The following is a 13688-nucleotide window of genomic DNA, read 5'->3' as shown; positions in this document are numbered from 1 at the left end:
ACCTATCGGTTCCTATCTGGCTTCAGATGTGGGATTCTGCATTTCGAAAGTGCGAGGATGCGGATTTGGTGTCCTGGGCGGCATATCGGCCATGCATAACCGCTGCTGAGGCTGCTTATTGAGTGCCATTGATTCTCGACCCACTTGGAGAGAAACTTGCATTGGGAATTTGGAGGAGGTGTAATTGTGGATGAGGTGAGCCTGTGGTTGCATCATGAAAGGACGGTGGCTGCACCAAAGATGCCTGATTGTGGTAACCCGGGAAGAAACCCTCCCTCTGTTACTGAAACAAGAGATCTAGTGTCACTAATTGAAGTTGTCAAATATTCCAATGTGCCCATGGCAAAATTGTTGCCGGATTCCTTAGCTGGTCCCTAAGAACTCAGTGGGGGCTATCAATGAATTTAACATCGTTGGTGTGATTACAGCGCTTGAGTGTGCAATGAAGAAAGGAGATGAACCATGATTACGTATCTTTTAGAATGTGGTGTTGAGATTGGGAAGGGCATGTTGATCCTGCTTTGATAAAAGAATCGGGCGATATGATTGGAAAGCTTTCAGGGGCTAAGAAAAGCAGGTGAATGTCTCCTTTCTGCCGTCGGAGAGTTGTATCTCATCGACTGATAAAAAGGACGGACTGAACATGGAGCTCCAGTAGAGAGGGTGGAGAGAGACAGTAAAACCAAGGTAGCCAAAAGACATTATTCTATATAATCTCCATCAGCCAGTAAATTAGACATGTTGCCACAATCATGAAAACAAAAACTCCGTGAACCCCAAGCTGAAGACTGATGGAAAAATAAAAAAGCAAGCAGCGAGCGAAAAACGCCTACTATTTGGTAGACATTGATCCAATAACAAGAACCAAAATGAAGCAGTAGAACCAACCATGTATTAAAGATAGCAACTCTTCGAGTATCCGAAACGTTAGAAAGCATGCCACCATCGCTAAATTATGCCTTTTCGCCAAATGATTGAAATGAAATAATATGTCAAAACTGGTTTAAAAAGATCAACTTATCTTTCTTATGCACAGCCAGCGAGACACCCAAGACATGAAGAATGTGGAAAAAGAGAATATATCCAAACATATCTATCATCGAGAATTATAATTATACAAACGATGCATCTCGGTAACCCACCATCTGCCAATGGCATCAGCTTCCGCCGCCCATTTAGCTGCCTCCTGACCATACCGTTGCCTGACGACTTTGATGAGATCTATCAGCGTCCACTTTTCCAGTGGATGGAGCTCGTTTGGATCGGTGGCAGTGTTGGTGAAGCGGAACATGAAATTGCCGGAGAGCGGGATTACAATCCGGTAAGGAACATCGGCCGAGATGATGGAGAGCAATGCGCCTCCAGCATTGATTACGCCAAAGTTCCAGGCCTGACGGCCGTTGAGCGAAGTTTGGTAAGGGCGGAGTAGAGATTGGGCTTCGTAGTCGTGCATTATATCTGCGGCTGCGGAAGTATCGACAGCGTCTAGGGACTTTGTGGAAACGAGGAGATCGAGAATAGTAGGGAGAATGGACATTGATGTTGCGTTGGCGTTGATTTGGAGACGTGGGAGGTGAGGGTGACGGAATACGAGGGGAACGCGGAAATTGCTAATATGGGCGTTCTCATATGTGCCTGTGAGTTTGGAGTCTTCTGCGAATGCTTGGCCGCTGCGAGAATATGTATTAGTATGTATATGGATATATAATGGGTGGGTTGCCATGGAAGAATGTGTGAACTTACTGGTCGCCAACCATGACAACGAGAGTCTCGTTTGCGATTCCGTGTTCATCCAAGAGTCCAAGGACTTCTCCCAGCCACATATCGTCATAGTGAATAACATTCAGGAAATCGTTCATGTGCTCATGAGAACCTTCAGAGCCCATATATTCCGTTTTATTAAAACTCTTTGGTACTCCCCAGGGATGGTGAGTGGTGCTTGTAAAATGCGAGAGGAAAAGGCGTTTGTTGCTTGCAATAACGTCTGATATCAAGTCACGAAGGAAAGGTTTGACCGCAGTTTCGGCATATCTTTAACTTCCAGTCAGTTATTGTTTTTTTTTTCACATGTAGCATAATCTAACAACGTACCCAAAATAGTTAATCTCTTCAGCGTCTGGTGTGTAATACTTGGACGTTTTATTGTCAAGTGTCTCCCTCACGAAGGACTGTCCGAAGTTCATGTGCTGGTTGAGCTCATCCTGTCGATCATACTGGTCCGTGATTGATTGAACAAATACCGATTCCCATTTTCTTCGATGTACACTGGCACGATGTTCAAGTAATGATTCTTTCCCGTCTTTCCCATCGTTGGATTTCTTTTGATTGTTGAAAAGCTCCATGATCTGAGGGATGCAAGGCTGGTATATCTGCGCGTTGACCTCCTCAAGGAAATCCCGAGGGAGGGGCCCAACACCGCAGTGGCTGCCAATAACGCTCTTGAAAGAAAGAGTGCTCCCAGTAACGGCTCCGACAACATTAATGCCTCCCATACCTGGAGCAGCCTGGTCCCGCCATACACCAGGTAAGAGTCCAGGCCGTGTTTGTGGTTCAGCGGAGGAAAAAAATGACTGTCCAGTGACTTGTTCCGCCACACGAGTCAGCTGTGATAACTTCTCATTGACTAGGGCCTTGTTCTCATCATCGCCTTTGTAGGACCCAAGGATCTTACGGTGGAGGTACGATCCGTCCATGATGGGAAACATATCCTTGCGTGTGCTCTCCAAAGTCACAAGGACAACATGCGAGATCAGCACGTCCTGGAAGGCCTTGCGGAGTTCTTCAAGCGGTGCCAAGTTCAAATTGGAAATCCGTAGTGGATCTGCCACAGGGTTATAGTAATTTGTTCCACCCAAATTGGGGCACTTATCCTTGCTATTTTTGGTGGGGACTGAATTGTTTTTCGCCAATGGCTGACCCATTTTCTGTTTCTTATTCCACCGCTCGAATCCAGCAGGCAGTGTGTCTGGAATCCACTTCCGCTGCCTCTCAGCGTACTGCTGAACGAAAAAGTTTTCCTGTCCGGGAGCCCATCCTTTGTAGTTATCATGTGGCATTATCCATCGGTCTTTTGTGAGCAAATCCGGAAGCGGAAACGATTCTCCATTTGGTAGCAAATGCCCGGGGCAGGAATTTGATTTGGGCCGTATCATGCGGGTCATGGCGACCGGTAGGGTTGCGGATATGTGATCGTAAGGCACTGCCGGTCGAACGAATTGCAAAAGCGTCAAAGAGCAGAGAGTTGTCAGGACACACAGGGGCCATAGACGAATTGCTTTTTGGTGTGAGAAGTCCGATTTCGTGAGAACGATGGGAAGTAGGACATCCCAATTCCCAGGAGAGACCAAATTCCAAACAACGACCAGCCAACCACCTACTTTGATGTACAGCACTGGAGTAATCGACCAAGACACCAGAAGTAGAGCTAACCCCGAGATACTGACTGGTACGATTCCACTCAACATGAGTCTGAGAGCAGCAGGGTCATTGGCCACACTTCCGGCAGCATCCCACTGCAGCTCCCCACCAGTAACATAATAGAAGCCGAACTGTGCCGCTGAAGCACCCAAAGAGACGATTCTGGAAAGAAAAGTCGAAACGGTTAGCTTCCCAATAGTCGCAAAAATCAGAGTGGATATTTAAGAAGATGATGAGAGGGTTCCTACGCAAGAAGTACGCCTATGGTCAGGCCAATGATAGTCGAAATATTACGGCTCTGGCCATAGAGCAGCAGACGGTGGAAGACTATGAGAAAGCAATCCTGGATAAAGAAGGTGAAAAAGTAGAGAATAAAACGCGGCAAGGGAATAGAGTGAGCATGCTGGAACAAATGAAGGAGCTTGGCGGAGATGATCGCAACGACGAATATGGAGAAGATTAAGGGCTGGAACACACGAAACGAAGAGAGGTTCATTATTGCAACGACGAAGAGCAGGCTGAAGGCTGCAGACCCATTCCTTGGAGCAACAAACTAAAGAGACACCGCTATCCAAAAAGATGGAGAAAAAGAGAGAGAATAAAAAGGGGAAGAAACGGGACTCGAGCAAAAGATTGGTAGGGCAGGAGAATATCAATCATATGGTAACGACTGTGTGCCTCGTTCTGCACTGTGTTCCCTGTCTCTTCCTCTGACGTTGAAAAGGGAGAAAGAATGGACGCTCCCCCTGTTGTCGGAGCTTTGTAAGAGGAGGCCCTCGTAAGAAGAATGAAGAGATGCGGCAAATAAAAAAAAAAAAAAGGAGGCGTGACTTGTGAGGCGATACCGAGTGGAAACTTGTCCGAGGTGTGGAGAGACAGGAAATGCGAACACCGGCGTGTACAAGACGAGACGGTATATGGAAAGCCAATAACATGTTTGTTCACTGCGGTGACTTGTTTCTTCACCAGTTTCTAGTGGTTGGGCTGATGGCTTGCGGGCTCCAGACTGCCGTCTATCTAGTCCGCTATTCCTTGAAATCAAGCCTTGAGCACACGACACGCTACCTAGTAAGGCCTACAAGCGACCAATCCTTACAGGCGCTTCAGCCAAAGAGGGCATGGTTTGGTTTCACTGAGCAGGGTATTTCGAGAAACATTGGAGTTACAGTACAGAGAGTGAGTACTGTATGGAATGGCTATTAATATTTTGAGCTGCAGGCTGCCAGCCATAGGGAGTCAACGTGAAGTTGAGGTGCCCCCAACTTCCAAGTATGTATTCGTTCGTTGTTCATGATATTTATTTTTCCCTTCAATGCTCAGGAAGTATGTACATCCCACGCATGCTAGAAGAAACGCATGCATTCATTGAAACTGAGCTTTCGTCAGCAATTTATTTTAAACATATTCCTCGTTGAGAAAAGGGAACCTGTTTAGATCTTGAATATTTCTGCTGGTCGCGTGACCGCCTGAAGGTTCCAAGTTACCCCCATCATTTCCGGTTTGAAATATGAGATGTTTGCCTACACGCCTACAGACGAAAACCACGCGAAGGAGGCAGGTTGGGGACCGTTTTGCAACCAATCTCAAGCCAGTGTTCATTTCTTTCAAGGCCTGTCCAGCCATTTTGGCACCAAAAGAGGGTTATTTATCGGCCTTCTCAACCTAGGCACGGGTAATCTATTTACCGTACAGTACTCCGTACGGGGAGGGACAATACATAATACACATGTTATAGTAATCTGCACCAGCATACATGGATTACGACCTGGTACAACACTTCCTTCACTTTCTCTTGTTGCATTCATATCCAGGTATGGAGAGATACGGAGAGATACGTACCATGGGTATGCTCGCTGCGGAGAATAACTTCATCTAGGTCATTTTGCTCCATGATATAAATAAAAATTAACGACAAAAAAAGACACGGTGAGTCCTTTGGCGGAAAGAAAGGCAAGCTAGCTTAAACTACCCTAGAAGTTGAAGGTACCTAATGTTTGCAGAGTCTGGAACTTCAAGACTGCTGGTTCATAAAACAGTCCATCTCTTCTAGGCACCATTCAAACTGATTAAATAATCGCCTAGAGTGACTGTCCTCCAGTCGTTGACCAGATGACTACTAGCATGCTCTTTGTATTTCTGGCGACCTTCTTCTGACATCTACAGCTTTATGAAAACCGGGAAATGACGAGTTCAATGAATAAAACTTTCTTGATTGAGAGATCTAAAACTTTTCCGTGGAATTTAGAGTAGAGTTCATATTGGACGGAGACATTTAATATCACCCTTTCGTAAAAAGTTCCGTGTAAAATGGCGGAAATTTTTGATCAGGTCCTTCAAACATATTTCTTCATGGCAAGTTTTGAGGGGGATAAATTAAACTCTACGCTAACAATAAGCTTAATATTTCACCCAAGATTTTGAAGTCCAATCAACATCCTTTAACAAGCTTTGTCTTAATTTATCATATTATCATACATACATTTGAAGCCAAGTTTTGACAATATCTACCAAATTGAATGAAATTCTGCTTTTTAGAAAGACAAATACGGCAGCTCATAAGGAAATAATGATCTCCCTTCATCTGCATTCCAAGAGGTTAATCATCCCACTAGAAACATATAACTGTGTGCATCTAACGTTGCTGTCGGTTTTTGAGACTATCTTGTGTAATCTACCAAAAAGTACGACTGTACATAGGAAAGATGGATTCTCATCGCCTTTTGGTCCCCCGTAGAGGGATACTTCGAACAACCTGTTCTTGGGACCCCGGTTCATTTTGGAAAAGCATATAGTGTTTCATCCAAGCGCAGAAGAAGTATATTTCCCCTGTTCTGTGATCTTCCAAAGAGGTGGTGACATTTGGGCATTTATCATCTCCCATTCTCACACCTTACACCCTGTGAATCATCATAGACTCGTCTTTGGCTTAATGATTCTCCCAGGATAGGAATGCCATACACAAAGCGAAGCATCCTTGCATGAGGATTGTGACACATGTTAGATTCTGCCTCAAGAGTATGTGGGGATTAAGCCCATTCCCTATCATTATTCTCCTGTCGTTCTTTAGAGAATGAAATAAATTAAAACATTCACAGTGCCTATGGCTGATGGATCCCAGGCTTCTCCTTGGGCTATTACCATTAATTATTGTTTGACTGAAACAACAGGATGTTGCACAACACGTTTGCATCAACATCAATACGTTTAATGTGAAATCCGCAAGGGACTCATGATGGTTGGGTAGAACAGAGTCTGTGGCATATTTTCTCCATACTTGAAATATCAAATACTCATCGTGCCAGCAGAGTAATTATGACTGCTATCATCTCTCACCAGTACGGTCATTAGATGTGGATCTAAGAATTAATATGTTCCTCGCCCACACCTAGAGAGGAGCATGAATAGCACTGTGACTGCAACTCGCTTAAGAATGAATATATGTCACTTTTCAAGAGGTGGAGTATTGACCATCTACAATATCTTCACAAGGCTTGAGCCCTCTCAGATTTAGGTAACTAGTTATCTCAATGAAAAGTGTCATGGAAAACCACCATAACAAGTGGAAATATAACAAACCTTTTACGATACAACGGCTGTGTCTTCGTATTGGCGTTTGATCGAGGGTCACAAAATCTCCTCGGCCAACTCCAACTCCACTGCGAAGTTTTGAATCGGAGAAAAATTTTTACTCCTGGAGGTCGAGAGACTTGTTCTAGGCCAGCTCTAGGAAAGCCACAGAATAACCGGCCAAACTCGCATAACTTCCTGTCTATTGGCGGCTGGACGCAGCCGGATGCAGGGGCGAACATTGGGTGGGGTGGAATTTGGCCCTTTTTTCTTTCTTTCTTTCTTTTTTTTTTTAAACCTTCTTTGGTAAAAACATGCGAGTTGATGGGTCTATTTCCCTCGGTCCCTGGGGGAGTGTGTTTTCCTACTTTTAGAGTGAGCTCATTGCACATCTGTGCGCATGCGATAAAAAATTGCTGGAATAACGAATATTGACGATTCATGAAGCGCACGACACTCTAAGCCTGTGTGCTCAGGCTCTGGCCCTCTTCCAGCTTTTAGCAGAATCAACTGAGGAAACCGTTTTGTTGCAGAGTAATTGATCACAGAGGAACCACTTGTTACAGGAAACAGAAAAAGCCGAATGCCGTCTACGGTTGGTTGGTTGTTGCGGCATGCATGTACTGAGAAGATAACCTGGCGGGAAAGTAAAACAAGTTATTTTGGGTGGATTATTGTGAAAGAACAGGAGAGTACAACATTAACAGATTTGAGAATGTTACCTTTCAAACAGCCTGTAGGAGAAAAGTCGCGTCTCACAGGCCTGCTGGGTTTACGAACTCCTTCGTTTCATTTGAGATAAAAACAATCAAACAACCAATGCATCATTCATTCAGATTGTGAGCAGCTTCACGAATAAAAATAAAATGTAAAAAATAAAATGTAACCAAGTAATAGCTGTCCCGGAGGAGATATAAGTTACGAAAAGAGTTTACATAATACTTTGTTGTTTTGTTGGATAGGCTTTGCAAAGAAGCATAGCTGCTGTCCTTTTCTGTGTGTCCGTGCTAGGCATGGGAGACTGAAGGCACCTCGGCTGTGTCGAAGTTATTGTTTATCGGTATGATGTATGATGGCTGGAAGCAGGGCCTGGGATGGTTCATGTTACTGAAGGAACAGTTCCCCAAAGGGTACAATCAGTTGCCCCAAATCCTATCCCCCAATATGCTTTGTTCAATTGTATATTTTATCTATCCTTACTCCCGTGCATACATACTCCGAATCACTCCACCCCAGTGATTGTGTTAAAGAAATCTACTCTGCCCCTCCAAGGGCCTTGCGAAGCGTCACAATTTGCTCCAGAACAGCAGACTTGCTCGTCCCGCCAATAGCCGACTTCATCTCCACAGACCGTTCATAATCAAGCACTTCCAACACATCGTTTCCAAATCGGTTGTCAACAGCTTGTAGTTGTGCAATTGTCAGCTTGTCCATGGGGATCCCCCCTTTTTCTGCAAGCGCCACAACGCGGCCGGCGATGTGGTGGGTTTCGCGGAAGGGAACACCTTAACGTGAGAAATCAGTGAAATGATTCGGCATATAGTGAGCGAACAGAGAGTTGAAAGGGAAGGGGCCATAAGTTGGATGGATGGTAGGATAATTGCCAATAATCAATAATTACCTTTTCGAACAAGATATTCCGCCAGATCAGTGGCCAGCATATCGGGAGTCAATGCCTCCAGCATTTTGTTAGGGAATACAGTTAGGGTTGACAACACACGGGTTGCGATGAGTAAGCTGTCCTTTAGAGTCTTGATGTGCTCGAGGAGCGGCTCGACGCTTTCTTGAAGGTCCTTGTTGTATGTCGAAGGAATTCCCTTGATGGTCATCATGAGACCGGCCATGCCACCGAATATTCTACCACATTTGCCTCGCAGGAGCTCAAGGGAGTCACCTGGCATGTAAAATTAGCCACCCGTTACTTTGAAAAAAGGTTCACTAAAGAAAGGAGACATACTGTTCTTCTTCTGCGGCATTAAGGAGCTTCCCGTCGTGTAGGCATCCGACAACCGGACAAACCCAAATTCAGTTGTGCTGTAGATAATAAGATCCTCACTCCAGCGGGAAATATGCAACATCAGTGTCGATCCCCACTGCATTGTTTCCAGTATAAAATCCCGATCTCCAACAGCTGACATGCTGTTGTGAATGAGCCCATCAAAGCCCAGTTCCTGAGCCATCGCTTCCCGGTCAATGTTAAACGCATTCCCCGACAAAGCTCCGCAGCCAAGAGGGCTCCGGTTGACATGTTTGATAACCTCTCGTAGGCGCTCGAGGTCATTCAAGAAAGAGGTACCGTAACTAAGCATCCAATGGCTCCATCGAACAGGCTGGGAAATAAATTAACAAGCTCTCCCCCCACTCAAAAAATTTATTTGTTTATCTTTTAGTTCGCGGGGACCATTACCTGTCCACGTTGTAGGTGGGTATATCCGGGCATGACATATTCGATATCACTCTCCGCACGCTCTGCGATGACCTTCAGCAGCTCGACCAGGTAGGTTTCGACCACGCGCAGCTCGTCCCGAAGCCACAGACGCAAATCGGTCGCGACCTGGTCATTCCGACTACGACCACTGTTGGATGACGTTGCTATTAGCCTCTAATTTAAAAAAAAATTCAATCCGCGATATATTAACTAAACCACCTACCCCACGCGGAAAATAATTGCCCAGGAAGAAGGAGGTGTAAAATCTAGCAGTATGCCTTACGTATGGAGCTTTCCGGCAATTTCCTTGCCAATGATTTCCCCCAGTCTGCGTTCATTCGCCGTATGAATATCCTCGTCTACTCCAGGAGCTATTTTAAAGGTATTCGTCCGCCATTCCTCCAGTACCTGCTTCAATCCGTTCTCAATCGAAGCGAACTCGTCCTTGGTTAGAATTCCAGTTGCAATATTTGCTCGTGCAAAGGCGATGGAGCCCGCAATGTCTTGAGCGTAAAATGCCCGGTCGAAATATATGGACTCGTTGTAGGCAACCATCAATGGATCGGTAGCCCCTGGAGGAGTGAAGATAGGACACCGGTAAGAGTTTGCGGGGAATTATGCAGAATATCGGGTGGGTTTCGATGTTACCATACCTGAGAATCTGCCCCCCCAGAGTTTGCCCGCGACCGCCCCAGAGGCGTGCTGCTGTTTTTGCGAGGCCATTGACGCCCTATGAACAGTTCTTTTGGGTAGTTTGGTAATTGGTCTGGACTTGGCAATTGGTGCTTCTTTGTGATAATAATTGACCGTGTGTCTCTCTGACAATATTGCGGGCTTAACATAGTTTTGACGGGTGGTGGTTTGCCTAACAGGGTTTAGCGGCATCTAACTGGGGCGGATATCACAAAGCGCAGAAACAACCTAGAGGTTAACACTTAACACACGTATAACTCGGCTTACATTTTTACTTGTTAAGAGCTCTATTGAACTGAGTGAAGGGCCCTGGGCCAAATCCTCAAGATGTATTGAGGAGCAAAACCTAGTGATGTTGACCAAACGTTTGACAAGTTCGCCATTAGAGGGGTGTTCATTAATTAGTTGACTCAGCTAGTACATAGATAGATAAATCTACAACTTCAACCTATTTCATCCATGGACTCGCATTCCTCCTGAAAGAATGTTGGCGCTTCTCAAATAGTGAGTATATTCACCTCCAACGGAACTCTTCACACGTAGTTACAGTTGACCTATGGAAATGAACACACATTATGCAAATAGACCACCCAAATGAGGAAACAAAACTGTATAGAGAATTCATCTTCCTTCGCCTTTCTTATTCCTCACAGCAGAGAGAGAGGAGGAGGGGAGGGGGGGGGGGGGGGGGGGGGGGGGAATTTCCTACCACTCGCCTTCAATCAAGAATCATCATTTCCCATCATCTTCTCGAACTCCCCGAAACACACAGCAAAATCTTACAACTTAACCTTGCCCCCCTTCAACGACCCCCATTCCTTAAGTCCAAACGGCAAATACCGGCCCTCTCTCAACCAGTACAACCGATCATCCACACCCTTACCATTCAAAAACTCTACATCAATTCCTTCATTTCTCAACACAAGTTTCTGTTGTTTGTTATTCCCCGTCGACTGCATCTCCCTCGTTACCCTCAGGAACGTCGGGACAGCATACTTGGGCAAATTATCTGACGCAAATTGAGCGAGAGAGTCTAACACGGCAGATGACGGTTCCAAAATTGGCACTTCAGATGCAAGCTTTTCGTCAGACCCCAGCGGGGGTGTGACGGCCGCCTGCTCACGAAAGACAATGGCAGCACACCCAGCACGGCCATCGTGATGCGGCACGGGGACACCGTAGACGTTCGCTTCGAGGACATTAAGGTGCTTACCGAGGACCTCGGAGACTTCGTTTGTGGACACGTTCTCGCTGCGCCAGCGGAAAGTATCACCAATGCGGTCAGAGAAGTACCAGCGGCCATCTGCGTCCAAGCGCACAACGTCACCGGTACGGAACCATGCGTCACCTTTCTTCAACACGCCGCGCATGATCTTGCTCTCTGTAGCCTTGCTGTTGTTGAAGTAACCCTGGAACGTACTTTTGATGTTGTCTGGATCCAGAGCGAAAAGCAACTCACCCGGTTCTCCCCAGCTGACTTTCTTGCAGAATCCAGTCTTGGGGTCTCGGATTGGCTGCTCAGTTTCGTAGTCGAGCTCCACGACCGCGACCCTGCGGCCGAGAATTAGCCTCGTAATGGTGCCAAATTTGCCAATGGCTCCTGCTGTGAAGTCATTGTTGGACCGGTTCCAGCTACCGGAGTTACCCTCCGTCGAAGCGTAGAATTCGCAGATAGTGGGTACGTTATATCGTTCCTTGACGCGGTTCCAGACATCGGGCCGCAGGCCGTTGCCGTATATGAGGCGCACCTTGTGGTTAATGTCTAGGTTCTCGCCTGTGGAAGGGTCGATTTCGGGAGGAACTGTTAGAAGGTATCGCAGGGTCTCACCGACATATTGAACTATGGTTGCTTCGTTCGCACGGACTTCTTTCCAGAATTTCCTGGCGGAGAATTTACGGCCAATTATAATCGTTGATGCGGAAAACATGCATGCTACGTAACCTAAAACAGCAGCTGTGGAATGGTACAGGGGCATACACTGGGAATGGTTAGCTTGGAACATTGCTTGGGCCGGGGGTAGAAAACATATTGGAGATATGCAACCCCGGGGAAGTTGGTTTGCCTGACGAAAATTGAACAAGTCAGGGGTAATAGGACATACAGTGTAAACACGATCTGACGTTTTCAACCCCACCCAGTTTGAAACAAATCTACCACCCATGATACATTTATGCCAGCTCACAATAGCAGGTTTTGGTAAACCCGTTGTGCCACTGGTATAAATAAGCATAGCTGCAGGAAGTTAGAGACAACTCTATTAAAGTGAAACCAGTCAGAGCCTCTAAGACTTGGAAGCGGCTAATTACTGACCAGTCTCACTTGAGATTGTGCCAGGGCGACTTGAATCTGGCGTGCGTTCACCGGGAGTCAGCAAAATTTCCCTCTCTAACGCCTTATCATAAAACACCACTTGGACAGGCCCGCCTCCTTCTCTGAAGTCCGGCTGGCCAAACACCTCCAGCTGCTCCGGGGTGAATATATGCTGCTGTAGCTCACGCTCAGCAAATAGAATGTGGGCAGTCGACGCCTTGACACAGTGAGTTAAGGAAGACTTTGTCAGGTTATAATTGATAAATGCGGGAGTGGCGCCAATACTCCATAAACCCATCCACATAAAAATGAAAGCAGCAGAGTTCATAAAATCTAGAGCTATGACATCCCCCACTTTGATACCATGGGTGTTTTTAAGCCAGGCGCCGTAGCGTAGAGTGGTAGTGTATAGCTCGTGGAAGGTCCACTCCTGGTTATCATAGATGAGTGCAAGGTTGTTCGCTGTGCGCTTGTTCAGGGCATTCCGTTCTACGATATAGAATAGATTGCATTCGCCTCGTCGTTCAGCCATGGCGCATCCGAAGGCAGCTCGCGTTAGGGACGAAATGATATTGAGATCGTCTGATACGCCCCATCGTGCGTTTAGATAAGCAGCGGATGCAACAGCCGCTGGGACTGCGAGAGATAACGGAATTGCTGATGTGGAAGGTTAGTTGCTGGTTTGGATGGTTATTGACAAGGGGATTGAAGGAATATAGTGGTAAGAATAATTGATATAATGAAGCACATACCAGCGACGGCCATCTGGACTGTCCAAGTCGGGACTGGAAAATTCCTAGGAAGAGAACATACGAGGGTTATAGGGCAATTTAAAAAATGAGTTGGAGGTTGGGAGATAGGAATGGACCAGTTCCCAATTTTTCCTTTGTTCCAAGGACAGTGGAGAAGGAACAGAAAATAAAGTTTAAAAGTCGAGTGAGCAATGGAACAGACAGAGAAAAGCAAAAGAAATAAAGGAAGAGGGAAGCTGCCGGATATTAGTTATTGCTGTGTTGTGGTGCGTTAGTTGTCCGGCAATCTGTGTCTCCAATATTGCTGATTCGCGCCACCCACATACCTAGGACGACTCCGTATTATTAGCTCTGGTTGTCAATGGGTGCATAGAAGAGCCACATTATCCGCCCAAGTTCATCCCAGTTTAAGTTCCCCAAAAACTGTGTAGCAAAACTAGCGTTCTGCGGGAAAACATGCCAGAACAACCTCAGTGGGAATGGAGAGAGTGGAGAAACCAAGATGCTTCCCTTCCCAGGT

At 46.1% G+C, this 13688-nt stretch overlaps 4 protein-coding genes across 4 annotated transcripts; all 4 read right to left on the bottom strand.

Annotated features, from left to right (window-relative positions):
• Positions 1–12: 12 nt before the first annotated feature.
• Positions 13–213, bottom strand: PADG_11241 (uncharacterized protein; the record flags this gene model as incomplete). Its single annotated transcript, XM_010759503.1, has 1 exon — positions 13–213. The coding sequence occupies one exon, from the start codon at positions 211–213 to the stop codon at positions 13–15; it is 201 nt and encodes a 66-aa protein (XP_010757805.1).
• An 883-nt stretch (positions 214–1096) lies between these two features.
• On the bottom strand, positions 1097–3913 carry PADG_01307 (uncharacterized protein; the record flags this gene model as incomplete). Its single annotated transcript, XM_010758556.1, has 4 exons — positions 1097–1670; positions 1744–2031; positions 2092–3579; positions 3666–3913. 4 exons carry the CDS (start codon positions 3911–3913, stop codon positions 1097–1099), a joined length of 2598 nt encoding a protein of 865 aa, XP_010756858.1.
• Positions 3914–8238: 4325 nt separating this feature from the next.
• On the bottom strand, positions 8239–10297 carry PADG_01305 (argininosuccinate lyase; the record flags this gene model as incomplete). Its single annotated transcript, XM_010758555.1, has 6 exons — positions 8239–8489; positions 8606–8878; positions 8942–9314; positions 9392–9560; positions 9696–9984; positions 10066–10297. The coding sequence occupies 6 exons, from the start codon at positions 10295–10297 to the stop codon at positions 8239–8241; spliced, it is 1587 nt and encodes a 528-aa protein (XP_010756857.1).
• Positions 10298–10884: 587 nt separating this feature from the next.
• On the bottom strand, positions 10885–13181 carry PADG_11240 (uncharacterized protein; the record flags this gene model as incomplete). Its single annotated transcript, XM_010759502.1, has 4 exons — positions 10885–12084; positions 12208–12338; positions 12417–13073; positions 13169–13181. 4 exons carry the CDS (start codon positions 13179–13181, stop codon positions 10885–10887), a joined length of 2001 nt encoding a protein of 666 aa, XP_010757804.1.
• Positions 13182–13688: the final 507 nt, after the last annotated feature.

Source organism: Paracoccidioides brasiliensis, assembly GCF_000150735.1.
Source record: "Paracoccidioides brasiliensis Pb18 unplaced genomic scaffold supercont2.2, whole genome shotgun sequence".
Lineage (NCBI taxonomy): Eukaryota > Fungi > Ascomycota > Eurotiomycetes > Onygenales > Ajellomycetaceae > Paracoccidioides > Paracoccidioides brasiliensis.
The sequence above is the reverse complement of the archived record's forward strand: the minus strand, read 5'-3'. Positions and strand labels throughout refer to the sequence as shown.